At 35.2% G+C, this 16,224-nt stretch overlaps 3 protein-coding genes across 4 annotated transcripts in view; 2 read left to right on the top strand and 1 right to left on the bottom strand.

Annotated features, from left to right (window-relative positions):
• Positions 1 to 203: 203 nt before the first annotated feature.
• Abp1 (Actin binding protein 1) lies at positions 204 to 3,758 on the top strand. Its single transcript, XM_011051922.2, has 5 exons — positions 204 to 420; positions 1,235 to 1,403; positions 1,542 to 1,774; positions 1,854 to 2,031; positions 2,157 to 3,758. Exons 1-5 carry the CDS (start codon positions 338 to 340, stop codon positions 2,907 to 2,909), a joined length of 1,416 nt encoding a protein of 471 aa, XP_011050224.1. The 5' UTR covers positions 204 to 337; the 3' UTR covers positions 2,910 to 3,758.
• On the bottom strand, positions 3,644 to 5,391 carry Clp (cleavage and polyadenylation specificity factor subunit 4). Its single transcript, XM_011051919.2, has 4 exons — positions 5,115 to 5,391; positions 4,581 to 4,784; positions 4,222 to 4,411; positions 3,644 to 4,131 (listed from the first exon to the last, which is right to left on the bottom strand). Exons 1-4 carry the CDS (start codon positions 5,215 to 5,217, stop codon positions 3,756 to 3,758), a joined length of 873 nt encoding a protein of 290 aa, XP_011050221.1. The 5' UTR covers positions 5,218 to 5,391; the 3' UTR covers positions 3,644 to 3,755.
• A 1,851-nt stretch (positions 5,392 to 7,242) lies between these two features.
• Positions 7,243 to 16,224, top strand: part of LOC105143536 (Histone gene-specific Epigenetic Repressor in late S phase) — a 132,084-nt gene continuing 123,102 nt past the window's right edge. Inside the window, exons 1-4 of one of the 2 annotated variants that reach the window (XM_011051921.2) lie at positions 7,243 to 7,795; positions 8,672 to 11,137; positions 11,209 to 11,342; positions 11,645 to 11,777. In XM_011051921.2, coding sequence (XP_011050223.1) covers positions 8,806 to 11,137; positions 11,209 to 11,342; positions 11,645 to 11,777 — 2,599 coding nt within the window. In that variant the 5' untranslated portion in view covers positions 7,243 to 7,795; positions 8,672 to 8,805. Of the gene's footprint in view, positions 7,800 to 8,671; positions 11,138 to 11,208; positions 11,343 to 11,644; positions 11,778 to 16,224 lie in introns of both variants that reach the window. The other variant, XM_011051920.2, reaches the window with a different exon arrangement.

The following is a 16,224-nucleotide window of genomic DNA, read 5'->3' as shown; positions in this document are numbered from 1 at the left end:
TCCGAAAAGAGAAAAAGCGAAGATAGGTTACAACATTACAATTAAAATATAAAGTTAGTCTATAAATAAAACATTGTGATGGAAACCTGAATAATCAAAAAGAGACTATTAAAAAGAAACAAATTTATAACAATAGCACGTTTTATTGTTAGAAATCAGTCTTATTGAATAATGGCCGATTTCTTGTCTGTAGGAGGCGTTTAAAACGCTCCTTCCACAGCAGATCGGGAGTTTGCCGTCTATATACTTGTATAATCTGTGCGGTTCCTCCCGTTTATCGAATCCACCTGAATCCGCCCCGGAACTTGTTATGAACTTGATAATTTAGCGAGGAACAATGTCAATTAATCTGACGAAAAACAAAGATGCCTTGGTGGCAGCTTGGCACAGCGTGGTCGACGATAAATTGTCTACTAACTGGTAGGCGTATACTTAAATCTCTTGTATTTCCTCGATCCGGCGTGTAGCACCGAATCGGTTCGGCATATTTGTTCACACACACACATATGTATAAACGTTAAGTTAGCCGGTTATTTTCCGTCAGTATAGAGTTCACAATTTTGAATTCAAACGTATACTCCGATATTGCATACTTTGCTATTTTGAATAAATATTGGACTAATTTTAAAAACTACTTACTGTCCGTCTATCTTGATTTTTATTTGCTTTTGAAACTTTTTTTTTCGCTTTTGACAACTATTATCAAATAGAAAAAAATACATTAAATATGTTATCTTTTATCTGTATGAGATGGATATTAAACACGTTTATTTATTTTTAATGATAAAATAGTATAAGATTATATTTAAAACATGAAGATATGACTATGATTGGCCATGTTCAAATTAGACGAAGCAGCTAGCTCACACAACAATTGAATGTGATTGATTGGGATGTGATTTATGGATAAGAACTAATCATGTTTAATTGTTTGATACTTAACTCACTTTGTCAATTTGAAGCTAAAATTATGATTTATTGATGTAAAATTTGATCATAATTTTGAGAGGGATCTGATTGTGCACATTGCTAATTGATCGATTTAATATAAAATATTCTCATGGATAAAAAAGCAATGAAAAATTATTAGGCACTGACTGATATGAGTAGACTAACAGTACTCATAATTTTAATCCAAAAATTTTACATTCAAATTTTACAATATATATCTTATAAATCTTTACTCAATTGATTATTCTTTATAATTAAGAATTTTTATATTTATTTTTAATAGGGCTGTGTTTGGCTACGAAGGACAAACCAATAACTTAAAAGTAGTCGGAACAGGAGATGGCGGATTGGAAGAGATGATTGATCGATTGAATAGTAGTCACATCATGTACGCATTTTGCAGAGTTATCGACACTAAAACGAGTTTACCAAAGTGTTTGCTTATTAATTGGGTAAGGATGAAAAAAATATATAGAAATTTATTTATAAAACAATATATTTTGTATTTTTATTAAATTACAAAAAAACATAATCAGAACTTTCATAAATTTTATAATAACTTATTTACTTGACAAAATATTTACTTATAGCAAGGGGAAGGTGCTCCAATCGTTAGGAAAGGAACATGCGCCAATCACATTAGAGATATAGAAAAATTGTTGAAAGGAGCACATATAACAATTACAGCACGTTCCGAAGATGATGTAGAGGTAGATGCAATTATGGAAAAGCTTGCGCGAGCAACAGCTTCGGCGTATAAATTTAATGAACCTCGTAGTGAAAACGAAGGACATACAGGTCCTGTTGGAACAACATATCGCAGGTTTCTAATATTTCTATCTTGTGATTGTGAAATCGTTAGAATGCAATTCTTATTTAATATAATAACGTATACTTTGCAGAGTGATCCCTGCACAAGAAATAAATGCAATGGAAAGGGATCAGTTTTGGGAAAAGGAAGAAATGGAAGAGAAAAAAAGATTGGAGCAAGAACGACTACGTTGTGAACAAGAGCGACAGAAATTAGAACAAGAAATGAGAGCTCGAGAAGAAAAAGAAACACAATTGAGGGAGCAACAAGTATGTCTTAATATTATTATATTATATTTTTCATTTATTTTGATTATATATGTCTTATATGTCTTATATGTATATTAAATATTATATACATTATCTAGATTCACACATATGAAATATTGTTTCAGGTAACTGCTAAGGAAAATTCAATCGCTCGTCAAAAACTGGCCGAGCAGCGTGCTGAAGAGGCAAACAATTTACGCAATCAAAAAGCTGCTCAAAATTACAACAGTGATGTTGAAGATGATCATAAATCGCGAAGTGAAGAATTACGAAGACAAAGGAGCAAAGAAACGCAACAATTGATTGCTCAAAGAACAATAAACGCTCGAGCGATATTTGAACAGAATTCGGCGGCCGGCCAGATGAAGACGACTTCGGCACAACAATTTTTACCTAAGAACAATCATGTGGAGTCTATGAGAAAAGCGTTGGAAGAAGCTCAGATAAAAGACCAGCCTGATGTAAAGTCTCGCGAGGAGACATCGGCCGAAGCGAAAAAACCTACAAGTGCGGAAACAGTGACGATTTCTTCGTCCACAGTGCCTCAATCTCAAAATACCAATCAAGAATTGAAAACTACCATCAATCCACAATCGGAACAAACGGCAGAGACTAAAGAGCAAGTCACCGAAAATGAATTATACAATCAATTAGATGGCTCGTACTTATATTTTGATCCGAATAACGAGGGAATGAAAGCTAGAGCTTTGTATGACTATCAAGCTGCTGACGACACAGAAATCACATTTGATCCTGGAGATATAATTACACATATAGATGCAATTGACGAAGGCTGGTGGCAAGGACTTGGACCTGATGGAACATACGGACTTTTCCCCGCTAATTACGTTGAAGTTATCGAGTACAATACAACATGATAAGATATGCTTTTGAAAAAATTTATCAAGATCGTTTTCATTTTCTTCATAATTACATGAAACCACTTGTATGTAAGATCAGTATCAGCTTATCCCTGATAAATGTTATCAAATTTCTAGATATAAGTAAAATTGAACTACGTGATGAAATAATTCTGAATTAGAAGAAAATTTTGTAATTGAAACGCGAGTAGCATATAACAATTGAAACGTATGTCTTCGTACTATTTTCGCGCCTTCCATGTCATTGTTTTTTTTTTATTTTCAAGCATTTACGCAAGGAGTGAGTTAGTAAAAATTTGATTATAAAATCTTTGTAAAGAGATAATTGAATGTTAATCATAACTAGTAAAAAATGTATGTCTTCCCAGTAGGTCATACAGGTTTTATCCACAATTAATCTTATATTATATATAAACATATATCTTTTTATAACACCCTGTATCAGACGCTGATATAGCAATAACTAAAATGCATCTTATACGTGAACGCAACTGTGTTACTGCAAAACTGTAACAGCTACGTATTTAAACATTTATAATTTTTAGAATAAATACTTTGATTTGTTATAGTTTAACATAAAACTTGTTAGTATTAAAGAACCCGCTTAAATGCAAGTTGCTTTTTCATTTTTTATATTAGATTTTTAAATGTTGATGTTATGTCTAAAAAGAAAAGCATGAAAATGCTTTTGGTTATCGTTGAAACATCGTAAAAGCGGCAATTAACACATATTAGGTTGACACATATGATAAATTATTTTATTGTATAATAGAAATTTTTAAAGATAATAATGAGATAAAGTAGCATCACAATATCCATGTTACATAAATAAAACAAAGAAAATCACCTCCGATAATTTTGATTTTGTCCACCACCTCCACTTGCATGAATACTTGCATGGCTCAAAAATGCTAAATGGCCTTTTGGACATTTATTAGCGTAATGACCTTTCTGTCCACATTTATAACACGTCACTTCTTCGAGTGGTTTTTGCGGCCCTCGTGACGGCGGTGGTCCATTATGTATATTCATATGATGATGCGATGTACGAGAATCATTGTCGAGTTCCTGTCTAACTTGAGCTTCCCGTACATCGGGTGGCATTTTGTTGCAATAGATCGCTTTATGACCTCCTTCTCCACAAAAGTGACAAGTAATCATAACTTTTTTGCCCTCTTTTGGTTGCATATCTTGTATTGCCGGTAATTCGAATCTTGGACTATATAAAAACAGATTATATTGCAAATACATATTCATGAAATTCAAAGTAGATTTCTATAAAAGACTTACGTCTTTTGTATATACTTACTGCATAAATTTACAATTTGGCCCTTCAGGACAAAAACCTGCTAAATAAGCCATACATAGAACACGTCTGACATGCCGATGTCGACATAAGGGACCATGCCTACAAAAACCACGATCGTACCATGGACAATCTCTCACTTTTGTCTCCGGATCGATGTGTAAGAATGGGCATTCTTTATTGTGACATGCATCTATAATAATTTATTTTGTTTAAATATAATTTGATATATGTATGGTTGTACAATTCAAATATATAAAATGTTGCATTGAATCATTCAGATCATTTATATTGAAATGTTCAAGTAAAGTACTTACAATGAAAGGAAAATAATTATAATATAAATATATCAAACTACTTACTGAATCTAGAATAAAAATAGCATTCTGGCATTTTTGTCATATCATATTCATGCAGAAATTCACACTGATCACCCTTCTTGCAAAGACCTCTTAACCAATGTTTACATACTATCGTGCGATCGCCTCGAACATGCCTGAAAGGACACGAAGCTCCTTTGTTACAACTGCCTTTTGGATAAAACTGGCATACTGCGGCAATTGATTCTGTAAATTGAAGAGGGAGAGAAGATTATTTATTTAAAAGTTTTACATCATTAACATATAAAATAGATCTATTCTCTCTTTTAACGAAATCATACTGTATTTTCTAAGTAAACATAAGATGGAAATTATTGCTTATTACTCGAAAATTCCGATAAATGTTATTACTAAAGGGAAAACCGTTTAAAAAAATTGCAGTATTGATATAGTAAATAATAGTTTGTATATATAATAAATTGGAATAAAATGGTTTAGATAAATATGAAATTACGTTACACAAACTTAACCTAACACAAGCAACTGTTATAAAAATTATATTGTAAAAAAACATACTGTCCATGCCGGTGAAAGGTAACGGAAGAGCTCCATACTGTTCGTCGAGAGCAACCTCAATGTCAAATCGCATATGTTCCACATTTGCTACTATACACTCCATTGCTATTGCAAGAATTTAAACAATCAACACAAAACACTTGTGCTCCATTTAACCTGAAGCTGCTGAGATTGCTGCGTACAGCCAACATTATTCGTTCCAACGAAATGTCACTAGAACCACGTGAAGTTGGTCCCGAGTTTGTTCCAGGGACGAAATTTCATTCGATTTCTTCTTCTTCGCGGCATTTCGTATTTGTCTCGATAATACAAAAGAATAGAATATAAAAATTATAATCATATTGTTAAAATGTTATCATGATCAGTTTATTATTGACATAACACTTTATAAGTTCATTTTTAAGTATCAAATAACTAATAATTATGATGACATCCCTATGTCTTAATTTGACTTTGTATTCTACCTAGGAATTGGCTTCCGATATTCATATGGGTATTAGATTTTTCCGTGTGTTTGAAATCCCCAAAAATTTTTAACAAAGCAAAGAATTTAAGTGTAAAAAATGCAAGCAATTATACAAGCAGATTTATTAATTCGATTCAAGTATATAAAAGATAATGGGCATTTTCCAGCAAGGATACACAATATAATTTACACAGTAAATCATTTCACTGCAGTCGGAAATGTTATTATTGCATGTAACAAAATACGAAATTGCATTAACAATAAGCGCACATGAGGACAGAGAAAAATGTTTAATTTATGTGATATATATCTTTTTAAATTCGCAATGTCTAATTATAATCCATTGTAATGTCAGTGGAAATATTGATCACACGTTTACACGTATAGTTAAAAATGTTGCGTTATCATCAATATGTCATGTAAAAATATCGCGAAAATAATGCGACTCACTTCTAGCTCGTTTCTAGCAATGTAAAAAGTAAGTTACATTAAGATTAACTTTAATTCTAGTTTAATTTATTTTTTACCTTTTTCTAGTTCTAAGAATTAAAAAAAAGATATAAAAATTAATTAAACCGGGATATTAAAATTAGTTTATATTCATTGGCAGATCCAGAATTTGTTATTGAAGTGGCTATATTGGTACTCCACAAATAATATTTTTTTAAAAGTCAAATATGAAAAGATAGAATATTAAATTATTATTTAAATTATTACATTAAAAAAATATTATCCAAATATATAATTCATAAAATGTCTTATTTAAAATTTATATTAACACAAAAAAAGAATAATATGCATAATAGAATATATTTTTTGTATCTAAGAGTTTCTTAAATTAAAAAATATTTTTGAAATTTACAAAATTAATACAAATATTTAATTTAACCTTTGGCTCTCAGATTCTTTAAAATAAATTATAAAGTGAAATGAGGGCAATTAATTATAGCGTATATCTATTAAGATATATTATTACATAAAAGTAATTATTTTATATATAGTTTCTTGATTAACGATACATACGAATGTTTCGACTTATATTTAAGCCATCCTCAGCGCATACAACAGTAAATTGAAGTCATGGATTCTTGGTGGTTCTGAGTTAATTGTACAATTTGAACATTGAGAAAGAACTCCTTAACAATGTTCAAATTATACAATTAACTCAGAACCACCAAGAATCCATGACTTCAATTTACTGTTGTATATGCTGAGGATGGCTTAAATTTAAATATAAGTCGAAAGGTTTGTATGTATTGTTAATCAAGAAACTATGTATAAAATAATCACTTTTATGTAATAATATATGTTAATAGATATACGCTATAGTTAATTGCGTTTACTCTTAATTACCCTCATTTCACTTTATAATTTATTTTTGAAAAATCAAAATTGTGATTAGCATCTTCAAAATATTAAAGATTTCAAAATAAAAAAAGGGGACTCCAAAGAGAGAATCATGGCCCCCTTTGTGGATCCGCCAATGTCTATATATATGTATATATTAGTAGAAATGGATATCAGCTGGAGCAGCGGCGCTTGACGTTTGCCGTTCGCCCCACAGACCGCGAGATGCTGCCATCTGACGATCGGTCGGTAAGTCGCGTTTCCGTCACTAGTGTCACTACGTGACAGCGGATTTTGAGTGGGAGAAGTGGGGGAGCGGCGCGAGGAAGAAAATGGCCGACGAGGCTACGGTAAAAGGGCAGGGACGTCGTGCGAGGTGCGCGCTGCGCGACGCGAGATCGTCAGTTTCGCGATAGACCGCGCGAAAAAGGGCCGTGATACCACCGCCGGGGAAGGCCTACCGCCATTGTTCGCGATCGCGCGTCTCGTCGAGAAATCTCGCGATCGTATATCACGTATATCAGGATTCGCGGTGCCCGTTCCTCGCTGGTGCCGTCGTCGCTCAGCGCGCCCACCAATCGCTCTCGGGCGCCCCGATTCGCCGTTTAAAAAAAAAGTGTTCGCGGGCCGAGTTTAGCCGACGGAAGGGCTCGCCAGAGAGGTAAACACGACACCCCCGTTTACACTGGCGCCTCCGCCTGGTCTCTGCCGTTCTTCCCGTCCCGTCCCGTTTTCAGTTCTCCCGCGTTCTCTCCTCGTCGCTAAAGCGTGTGCGTGTGTTGTTCGCGATCGCGTCGCCGCGCCGACCGCGCGCGATCGCCGTCTGTGAAGATTCTCTCCGCGTGTGACGATTGAGATCGATCAGCAGGTTGGTGAGTTTCTTCTTTCTCTTTCTCTCCTTCTCTCTATCTGTCCCTATCTCTCTCGCACACTTGTCAGGGCCACTTGTGGCCGTGTCAGTTCACGGGCGCTTTTTAAAGGGTGTGCTAGCCGTCGCCGTGTAGCCGCCGTCTGCGTTTCTTCTCGCTTCATCCTCCGTGTAGATATCGTCGTCGTCGTCGTCGTCGTCGTCGTCATCGTCATCGTTGTCGTCGTCATCATCGTTGTCGTCGTCGTCGTCGTAGTCGTAGTACTTCTCGAGTATCTTTGTCCACCATGCCGTGTCGCGTATACACGTATACGGAGGCCACGCTCGGAGCGCACACTCCGCAAGAAGCCCGGAGTGAAGAAGGACGCTGTGTGCCGCGAGTTGATTATTTATCGCGCGGAGTCTCTCTACCTGTCGCGGTACCGAATCGGCCGACGGGCGCAGTGTGATTTAAAGGGATCGATTTGTCAACAAGTCGATGAGGGAGAGAGAGTGCGCGCACGGTGGCCCGACACAGCATAGCGGATTCTCGCTTCGCTTGTGAAGTATCATTACAATTTCCGTCGTTCGTGTGCATCTCTCGCGTATGCTCCGATATTCGCGTGCGTTTGCCACTTTATTGTACGTAAATTCGTTTTTATTGCACGTTGATAAAAGCGCTTGTAATACCTTATCGTGTCCCTTTCCGATCGTGTGTTCGTTTCTGTGAAAAATATTTTTTTATCGCGATGTAAAGTCGTGTGTATCGCAATGATAAAAAAAAAACAAGCGATAAAGATAAATTACATTAACGATCGAACATTGACTGTTTTATTGTTAAAACTGTAATATTAGTCGCGTTTACCTTTTGACCATTTTATTGTGCATTGTTTACAGATAAAGTCAGCTTGCGAACTATATCGCGATTAATAAAATCTACAATGGCAGTTAGGTAGTTGTAATTAACATTGGACATTCGCGAACTTCGAGCATATTTATATTTATTTTGAAGATGTAAAGATACAATCATAATGAAGCCACAGAAGAAGGCTGTTGTTGCCAAAAAGGCAACTAAAATGCCAACAGTCGCCAAGAAACGTCGCACATTTACAGAAAAGACCATGCTGGATGTAAAAAAGGAGAAGAAATCAAAGAAAAATGATAAGCTGGAAGATCCAAAGAGAAAAACGGACAATGATAAGAAGAAATTAGAAAAGGCCGAGGAGCGGAAAAAATTGGATGACAAAAAGAAACTTATAGAGGAGAAAAAGAAGGAACGATTTGATAAATTAGATGAAAAGAAAAAACAAATGAATAAGGATAATGAAAAGAAATCTGATAAAATTGACGAGAGGAAGGCAGAAAAAAGAGATGATAAAGTTAACGAAGAGATGAGCCAAGAAAATACGGATAAGAAAAAATTACAAAGATGTGAAGAGAAAGCAAAATTGGAAAAACAATCTGCGGATAATAAAAAGAAAATTGAGAAAACTGAGGACAAGAAGAAGAATGTTAAATTGGACGATAATACAAATACCGAAGACAATGTCAAATCTTTAAATACATTGGAAGATAAAGAAGCACTTGAAAATAAAATTGATATTCTCCCTCCCCCAGCTAAGAAAAGGAGTAAAGATGAGAAGAAGAAAGATGTCAAGTTAATTAAATCTGACATTAAATCAATATCGAAGAACTCCATCGTGAAGGATAAAAAGTCTGAACGTAAAAAAATTTCTGAGAAGGATTTGGCAAGCAATAAGATTTCTAAAACGAAGAAAGATTCCAAAACAAAACAAAATCAGAAAAAAGGTATTACGAGAAAAACAGTTCTGACAAAGAAGCCTCATTTATCGGTAGTTAAGAGACTGGTGGACAAGAAGATCAAGTTAGTCAAGCCAGTGAAAGATGAAGAAATGAACGAAGATGAAGATGCAGTCAAGAAAGTGAAGAAGAAGAGTAGTAACTTGGCTAAGAGTAAGACTTTGCAAGAGAAAAAACCAAAGCTGGCGAAACACATGAAAGCCAAATTGCCTCAGAAGCATTCGAAGATCAGTGCTGTTCTAAAAAGGGAAGACAAGTTGAAAACTATAACGGAGAAGATTATGACCAAGAAGAAAATTGAATTGAAAGAGTTTGACCAAGTTTCGACCGAACATAAAAAGATCGCGAACAAAAATGAGACTTGTCAAGGACCAGAAGTGAGCAGCATTAAAAGCGAAATTGAAGAAGACAAGGATTCCGATAAGTGCAAAGAGGAGAGTCTTCAACCAAAATTACAGGATAATAAGAAAGCTATCAAAAGTGGTAACAAAATTAGCAGCAAAGCCCCAAAGAAGACTGGGAAAACAATAAGGGTACAAACGGAGAGCAATAATCAAACGTCAATTTTATCTGAAGATGCATCTACCGAAGAATCTAATAAACAATCCAAAATTTCGGAAGATAACGCGAAGTCTATTACAAATTCCAAACAGGAACAAATCGGCGCTGAAAATACGGTTGAATTAAATTTAAAGGTTGAGGCAATGAATGGTGAGAATATCAGTGGCGTTACATCTCAATCTGATTCTGAGGATGATTCTGATGAAGAGTACAAGAAGAGTAAGCAAAAGGATAGCAAGAATAAAGAGAGGGCTAATTCACCATCAGATGAACGTGCGCGACGAATGCGACTTTTTGGCTTTTGGAGTGGACCAAAACGACACAGGGTCGCATCATTGAATGCCTTGGCTAAAGTTCACTGCCTCTACGAAAATGAGACCGGCGGAGTTTATCTTGGTGGTTTTTGTAAACCGAAACCCGAAAAGGAAAAGGAGAAGGAGAAGGAGAAAGAGAAAGAGAAACCGAAGAAAATGAAAGAGGAAAAAGAAGAGCAACCACGTAAAGAAAAAGAGAAAAAAGTTGAATGCAAAACGGAGGAGAACGTCTTGAAAAGAAAACTAAGAAATGTGCCCGGACTACGTGGCAAACATTGGGATATGCCGGGGAGTTCGTCATCTTCATCCTCATCCGATGAGGACTGCGAGAAGGAAAAGAATGTTGAACCAAGCAAGAAGAAAATGATCAAAAGGAGGAAGAGAAACGAGGAAGTAATGGACTTGAAGGATATGGTTGTTTGTAAGAGAATGGCCAGTCTTAATGCCACTGCCATTTTGGCTGCTTCCTACTCCGATGAGAAAAATCGTTGTAGTAGCAGCACCAGTGATTCCTCCAGTGAATCGGAAGTAGAGATAATTAAAAGACGTAGACAACATGACTCAGACGATAAGAAGAAGTCAAGACAAAGCTCCGATCCGGACGAGGTTATTAAGCCACCTAAGAAAGTTGTCATCGTTAACCAGGACACTGATGTCACTATCACTGGTAATTAATCATGCGTGGATTAAGCGTGAAAACTCTAACGATCTTCTTACTATGAATAAATTCTTTTCAAGGTGTCTACGTCAATCAAACTCGATCTACTCATCACGAAGGGTATTGCAGTATTGCTGGTATGCAGTACAGAATCAGTTCTACCAGTCATACTCAAACTGCAGCTACCGCGGTGGCTACTGAACTTCACGATCAGGTTTGTATTTAACTCAAGTCATCTTCTTCTTACATATTATATGAAAATTTATTTTATTATATGATATACATATTCAACATAGAAGCTACAACTTATTCAACATTTATTTAGAATAAACTTTCCTAAATAAATAGAGATAATATGAATGATAAATGGATTATAAGTATCTTTTGTTTTAAAATTTTTTTATTTATTTCTATTCTCGTTCTTATTGAAATACTTATGTTCTTCTTAATTATTTTTTTATTTATTTAGTCAAATACAAATATATATTTTTCAATATACATTCCTTTTTTTATTAGCAAAAAATGGAACAACCTTGCAAGTCCTACACCCCACTCGGTGCGTTATCTTCTATGCAGCCACCAGGTAGCCAGGGTAATCATCCTAACATGTCACCTCGCAGGCATTCAGCATTCTCGACCCCTCAACACGGTAAGTCAAATGCAACTGCATGTTTCTACGCTTTATTTGCCAGCTCTATCAAACACAACCGTAATTATCGAAAGCTACATCGTACTCTACGTTCCTCTCTGTTTATTATTCGATGTGATTTAAATTAAATTTCCACGGACCGCATTTCATGTGAATTTACACCGCTCGTTATATTAATTTACTCGCCTCTCTCATGATATTCATAATACAAACTAAACGAAGAGTTACGCGTACATTGAATAACCGGCCGGAGCACTGTACAGCGTAAATTGAAATCTCGTGTAAATTAGAATAAATTATCTGCCGTGGTGTTTTTTAACTTATCGAGACGCTGCAAAAATTATTCCTGTCTTTTTTTTTCTGATGTACGCCACTGCGTCGTTTTGCGTGTGCGTATTATACACTGCTCAGCGATTTCCTCTTTCAACCCGTGGCGAATGGTTAGCTTTTCTCTTTGTTCTATTGATGCTTTCTCACCGTTCTCTCACCCTTTATCCCGCTCAATTCATCACGAGACATACACATTGCACGCAACCGAGATGCAGCGTAGCCGCTGATGACAGCGTGCGAATACACGTGTTGTATGCATATGGAAAGCTGTATACAGTTTGCGTCGTTTGCTGACGATTCAGAATCAAAACGCCGTCATTCGGTTATATACTTATTACAATATTATTCTAACTTGCGTAATTATTGGCTTCTTAATTTCATTCTTCAATTATTCCATGCATCTCTGAAATCTAAAGATACGCAGATGAGCGAAGAATACGCAACATAATAACTCTTTGTATTTAGTATCTCATTATGCTAAGTATTTATCACAACTTAAACTGATGAATAATATCCACGGTATAAAAAATTAATTAGTTCACAGATCCGTTAAAATAAGTGTATATACAGTTATTAAAATATGGAGATTGAATACCTACATGGAAAGAACGGTTTTGCTGAAGTATCTAAAAATTTAACTAGATATGGCTAAAATAGCTAGATATAACTGAAAATAATTGTTTGGACCATCAAAATAATTATATAGGTCAAACTAGTTGCTAGAATGTCAAAACTTTTTACAACAGCATTGTCATTAACGTTGAAGCGTCCTAATATAATTATTTTGATAGTTTAGTTCAATAAAATTATTTTAGATCTGTGTATATCTGATTAATTTTTAGATACTTCAGTAAAACCATACAAATTAAATAATGTATAAATTAAATATGTTCCGCTTATTACGTTTTTTTAGGTTCTAGTTCAGTCTGTTTTAAGTCTATTCTCTATCATTAAAATGGTTAAGTTTTTTTAGCTTGCGAATCTTTAATTTACAATAAATTTCGAAGGGTTAAACTTGTTACAACCTTAAACTGCGCCTGACTAAAGACGCTTTTCCCTTTATTAAATGTTAATAAGATTTTTTTTATATTGTATGAAACCTCTTATAATGTAAAACTATGTAACTCCAGTTTGTTCGGTTTACATGTAAATCTAAGTCCTTCTAATTCACACACATTTCTCATAATTCGTTTTATCAATGACACTCGATATTGATTTACTGAACGAAGTTCTTTCTTTTTATTTATCTGTTATATACTTCACAAGCAATATAAAGTTTTAGTATTATCATAGTTATTGTGGAACTTTTAAATAACGTTAACAATTGGATTAGAAGTCCAACAGTAGAAGCATTAAATTTTCGAGTATTGGAGGATGTAATGTTCCTAAAATTGTGTCTTACTTTAAGACGAGTAACATACTAAATTGAAAAATTTCTTTTTAAAGAAATAGAATTCTTTTAAGATTCGAGAAAATGCACTTTCTCTGACATTCTAAAAATTAATTTAAGAGGGTCTCGGATTTACGTGTAAACCGAACAAACTGGAGTTATATAGTTTCACATTATAAAAGGTTTCACACGATATAAAAAAAAATCTTCTTAACATTTAGTGAAGGGAAAAGCGTCTTTAATCAGGCGCAGTTTAAGGTTGTAACAGCGTAGTTTAATCCTTAGTCGAGCGAGAAGCTTACTCCAAATCTTAAGACATCTACTTCTTACATTATTAAAGTAATATTAAACAATATTCAATAATATTTAACTATAAAAGATAAAGGAATATGTGTGTGTTTTAAATCAAAATTAAAAGTACAGAGCAATCAAATCGGCTTGTTCCATTTACGTGAACGCGTAAAAACATTTAAATAGCTGCGGAACGTGTTGCGCTCTGTTTGTCCGCTGACGGTACGAAAATAGATTGCCCAGATAAGGATTAAATCAACTACTCTGAGTTAATCCGTACAAACGAACGTTACGGATTCTCAAACGGAACGTTTCGCGAAAGAAGCTTCGTTTCATCGCCTTCTAAATCAGTGTACAATTTCCTTAAGGTTTATTCGGTAAGTGCAAATTACACGCGTTTCGTCCGCAAACACACGCCAACGATGTTACACATCCGCCTGTACAATTATCCCGCACTGGTTTCCGAGAGCAAGGTCAGTGCGTGCTAGAATCTTACTGGCGCAACGTCGTGTGCCAATTCCGAAGTATCTTCTATGAAATGAAGTCGTATGAAATGAAGATGAAAACAAGAAACATAGTCAAAACTAATAGTAGTCAAAACGGCATTTTTAAGGGGATGCTGGAGCGATCAAATTATCGACATTACAGTCATAAAAATCTCCAAATTGACTGAACGAAATAAAAAATTCTCTTACAGGATTAAAATAAACGCAAAATTAAGAGGTGGTGCAATGGACTTTATACTAAAATCGAAAAAAAGCTAAAAATTTATTTAACTTTTTTTCAATTTTAGTTTAAAGTTTACTGCACCATCTCCTAATTTTGCATCTACAAATAAAAGGATTTTTTATTCCGTTTAGTCAATTCGGAGATTTTTATATAATTGTCGATAGTTTGGTCACTCCAGTATCCCTTTAATTAACTTAATTCAGAGACATTCTGGCTGTGTTTCGATATACACTGGAAAATTTTCACGCATAACGTGAATTGTAGATTTTCAATACTAGCAATGTGTATATCGGAACGGGTCTCCATAGAGGCGCGATTGCCTCCAACAGATAAATGTTACCTCCTCAAAACGGCACTTTTGCTGTCTCTTTTTTCTAATTATCTTGGAGACTTTCTATACAAACGCAATTGCTTGAATCGATAAACATTACCTCTTTTCTATAAATCTATGTTATATGAAATTAAGATAAAAATGAGAAATGTACTTCTTCAAAAGAAAGAACTATTCTTCAAAACGGCATTTTTGCCGTAAATATTTCTTTCTAATTGTCTAATTCAGAGACGTTCTATGGAGACACGATTACCTCAAACTGATAAACGCTACTTCTTTTCTATAAATTTATAATCATATAAAATTAAAATAAAAACGAGAAATGTATTATTACTCCAAACGGAACTTTGCGCAAATATCTTTTTTTCTAGTTTTATCTCTTTTAACTCTTAGTACATACAATGATTTTCTAATCCTTTATCCATACGATGAGTCGTTCATGTCTTAGATTAATTTTTATTATTTTAACAAATATATAAAAACTATTAAATAATTCTTACACATACTTTAGACAATATTTATACTATTGTGTTTAAAAAAATTATATACATGTAAGTGTTATAACTAATTAATTGATGCTTCTAGTTTTTCAAAGAAAGAAAATGTACAGGACACAAATGACTTAATCGCGTGTACTAAGGATTATTTTCGGAGATAATTCGAAGATATCATATAAAGATAGACAAACGATTGCTAAATACATTAACGTTATCTCTTTTTTGTAAACTGTATACAAAATTACTTAGAGAAGCAATTTTCTTTTAACAGAAATTTGCAAAAGAGCTGGAATGATTTCAATGAACTTAACTCAAACAATATCTAAGAATACGATTCGAAAGAATAGAATTATCCGAAAGATAAGAAATAACGCTCGAGAGTTCCGGGAAAGTTCAGGATAAAGGGAGGGGGAAAGAAAAAGAGGACACATGATGAATACAGGTTTTCAAAGATCCATCTTAATACCCGCGCATTCCGGTACTCAAGAGTAAAAATTCAAGAAGCCATTTTCCGAGCTGTAGGAACACCCGGTAGCTCCGCAATCGAGTCCAAAACTCGCGGAGCGCGAGTTTAATACTCCCCTTCTTATGTAAACCGTGTGTGCCGTTGTTGCTTCCGACTACGCGGTGCTCCAGTATTATATACTATGTCGGAGATCGCGCGCGTGAGAGCGGTCGGCAGTGGCGGCGGCGGCGGTGGAGGCGGCGGCGGCGGCGGTGGCGGCGGCAGCGGCGGTGGCGGCGGCGGCGGTGGCGGCGGTGGCAGCAGCGGCGGTTATGATGACGATGGTGGGGCGGGGTAGCGGTGGTGGGGGGAACGGTGATGGTAGTAGTGCGCCGCGCACACCTGACAGTGTTCGAGTGGTGTTCGAGGGAGAT

The sequence above is a fragment of the Acromyrmex echinatior genome, chromosome 2, assembly GCF_024713525.1.
Source record: "Acromyrmex echinatior isolate Ae372 chromosome 2, ASM2471352v2, whole genome shotgun sequence".
In the NCBI taxonomy this organism is placed as follows: Eukaryota; Metazoa; Arthropoda; class Insecta; order Hymenoptera; family Formicidae; genus Acromyrmex; species Acromyrmex echinatior.
Note: the sequence above shows the minus strand (reverse complement) of the source record. Positions and strands in the feature narration are given on the sequence as shown.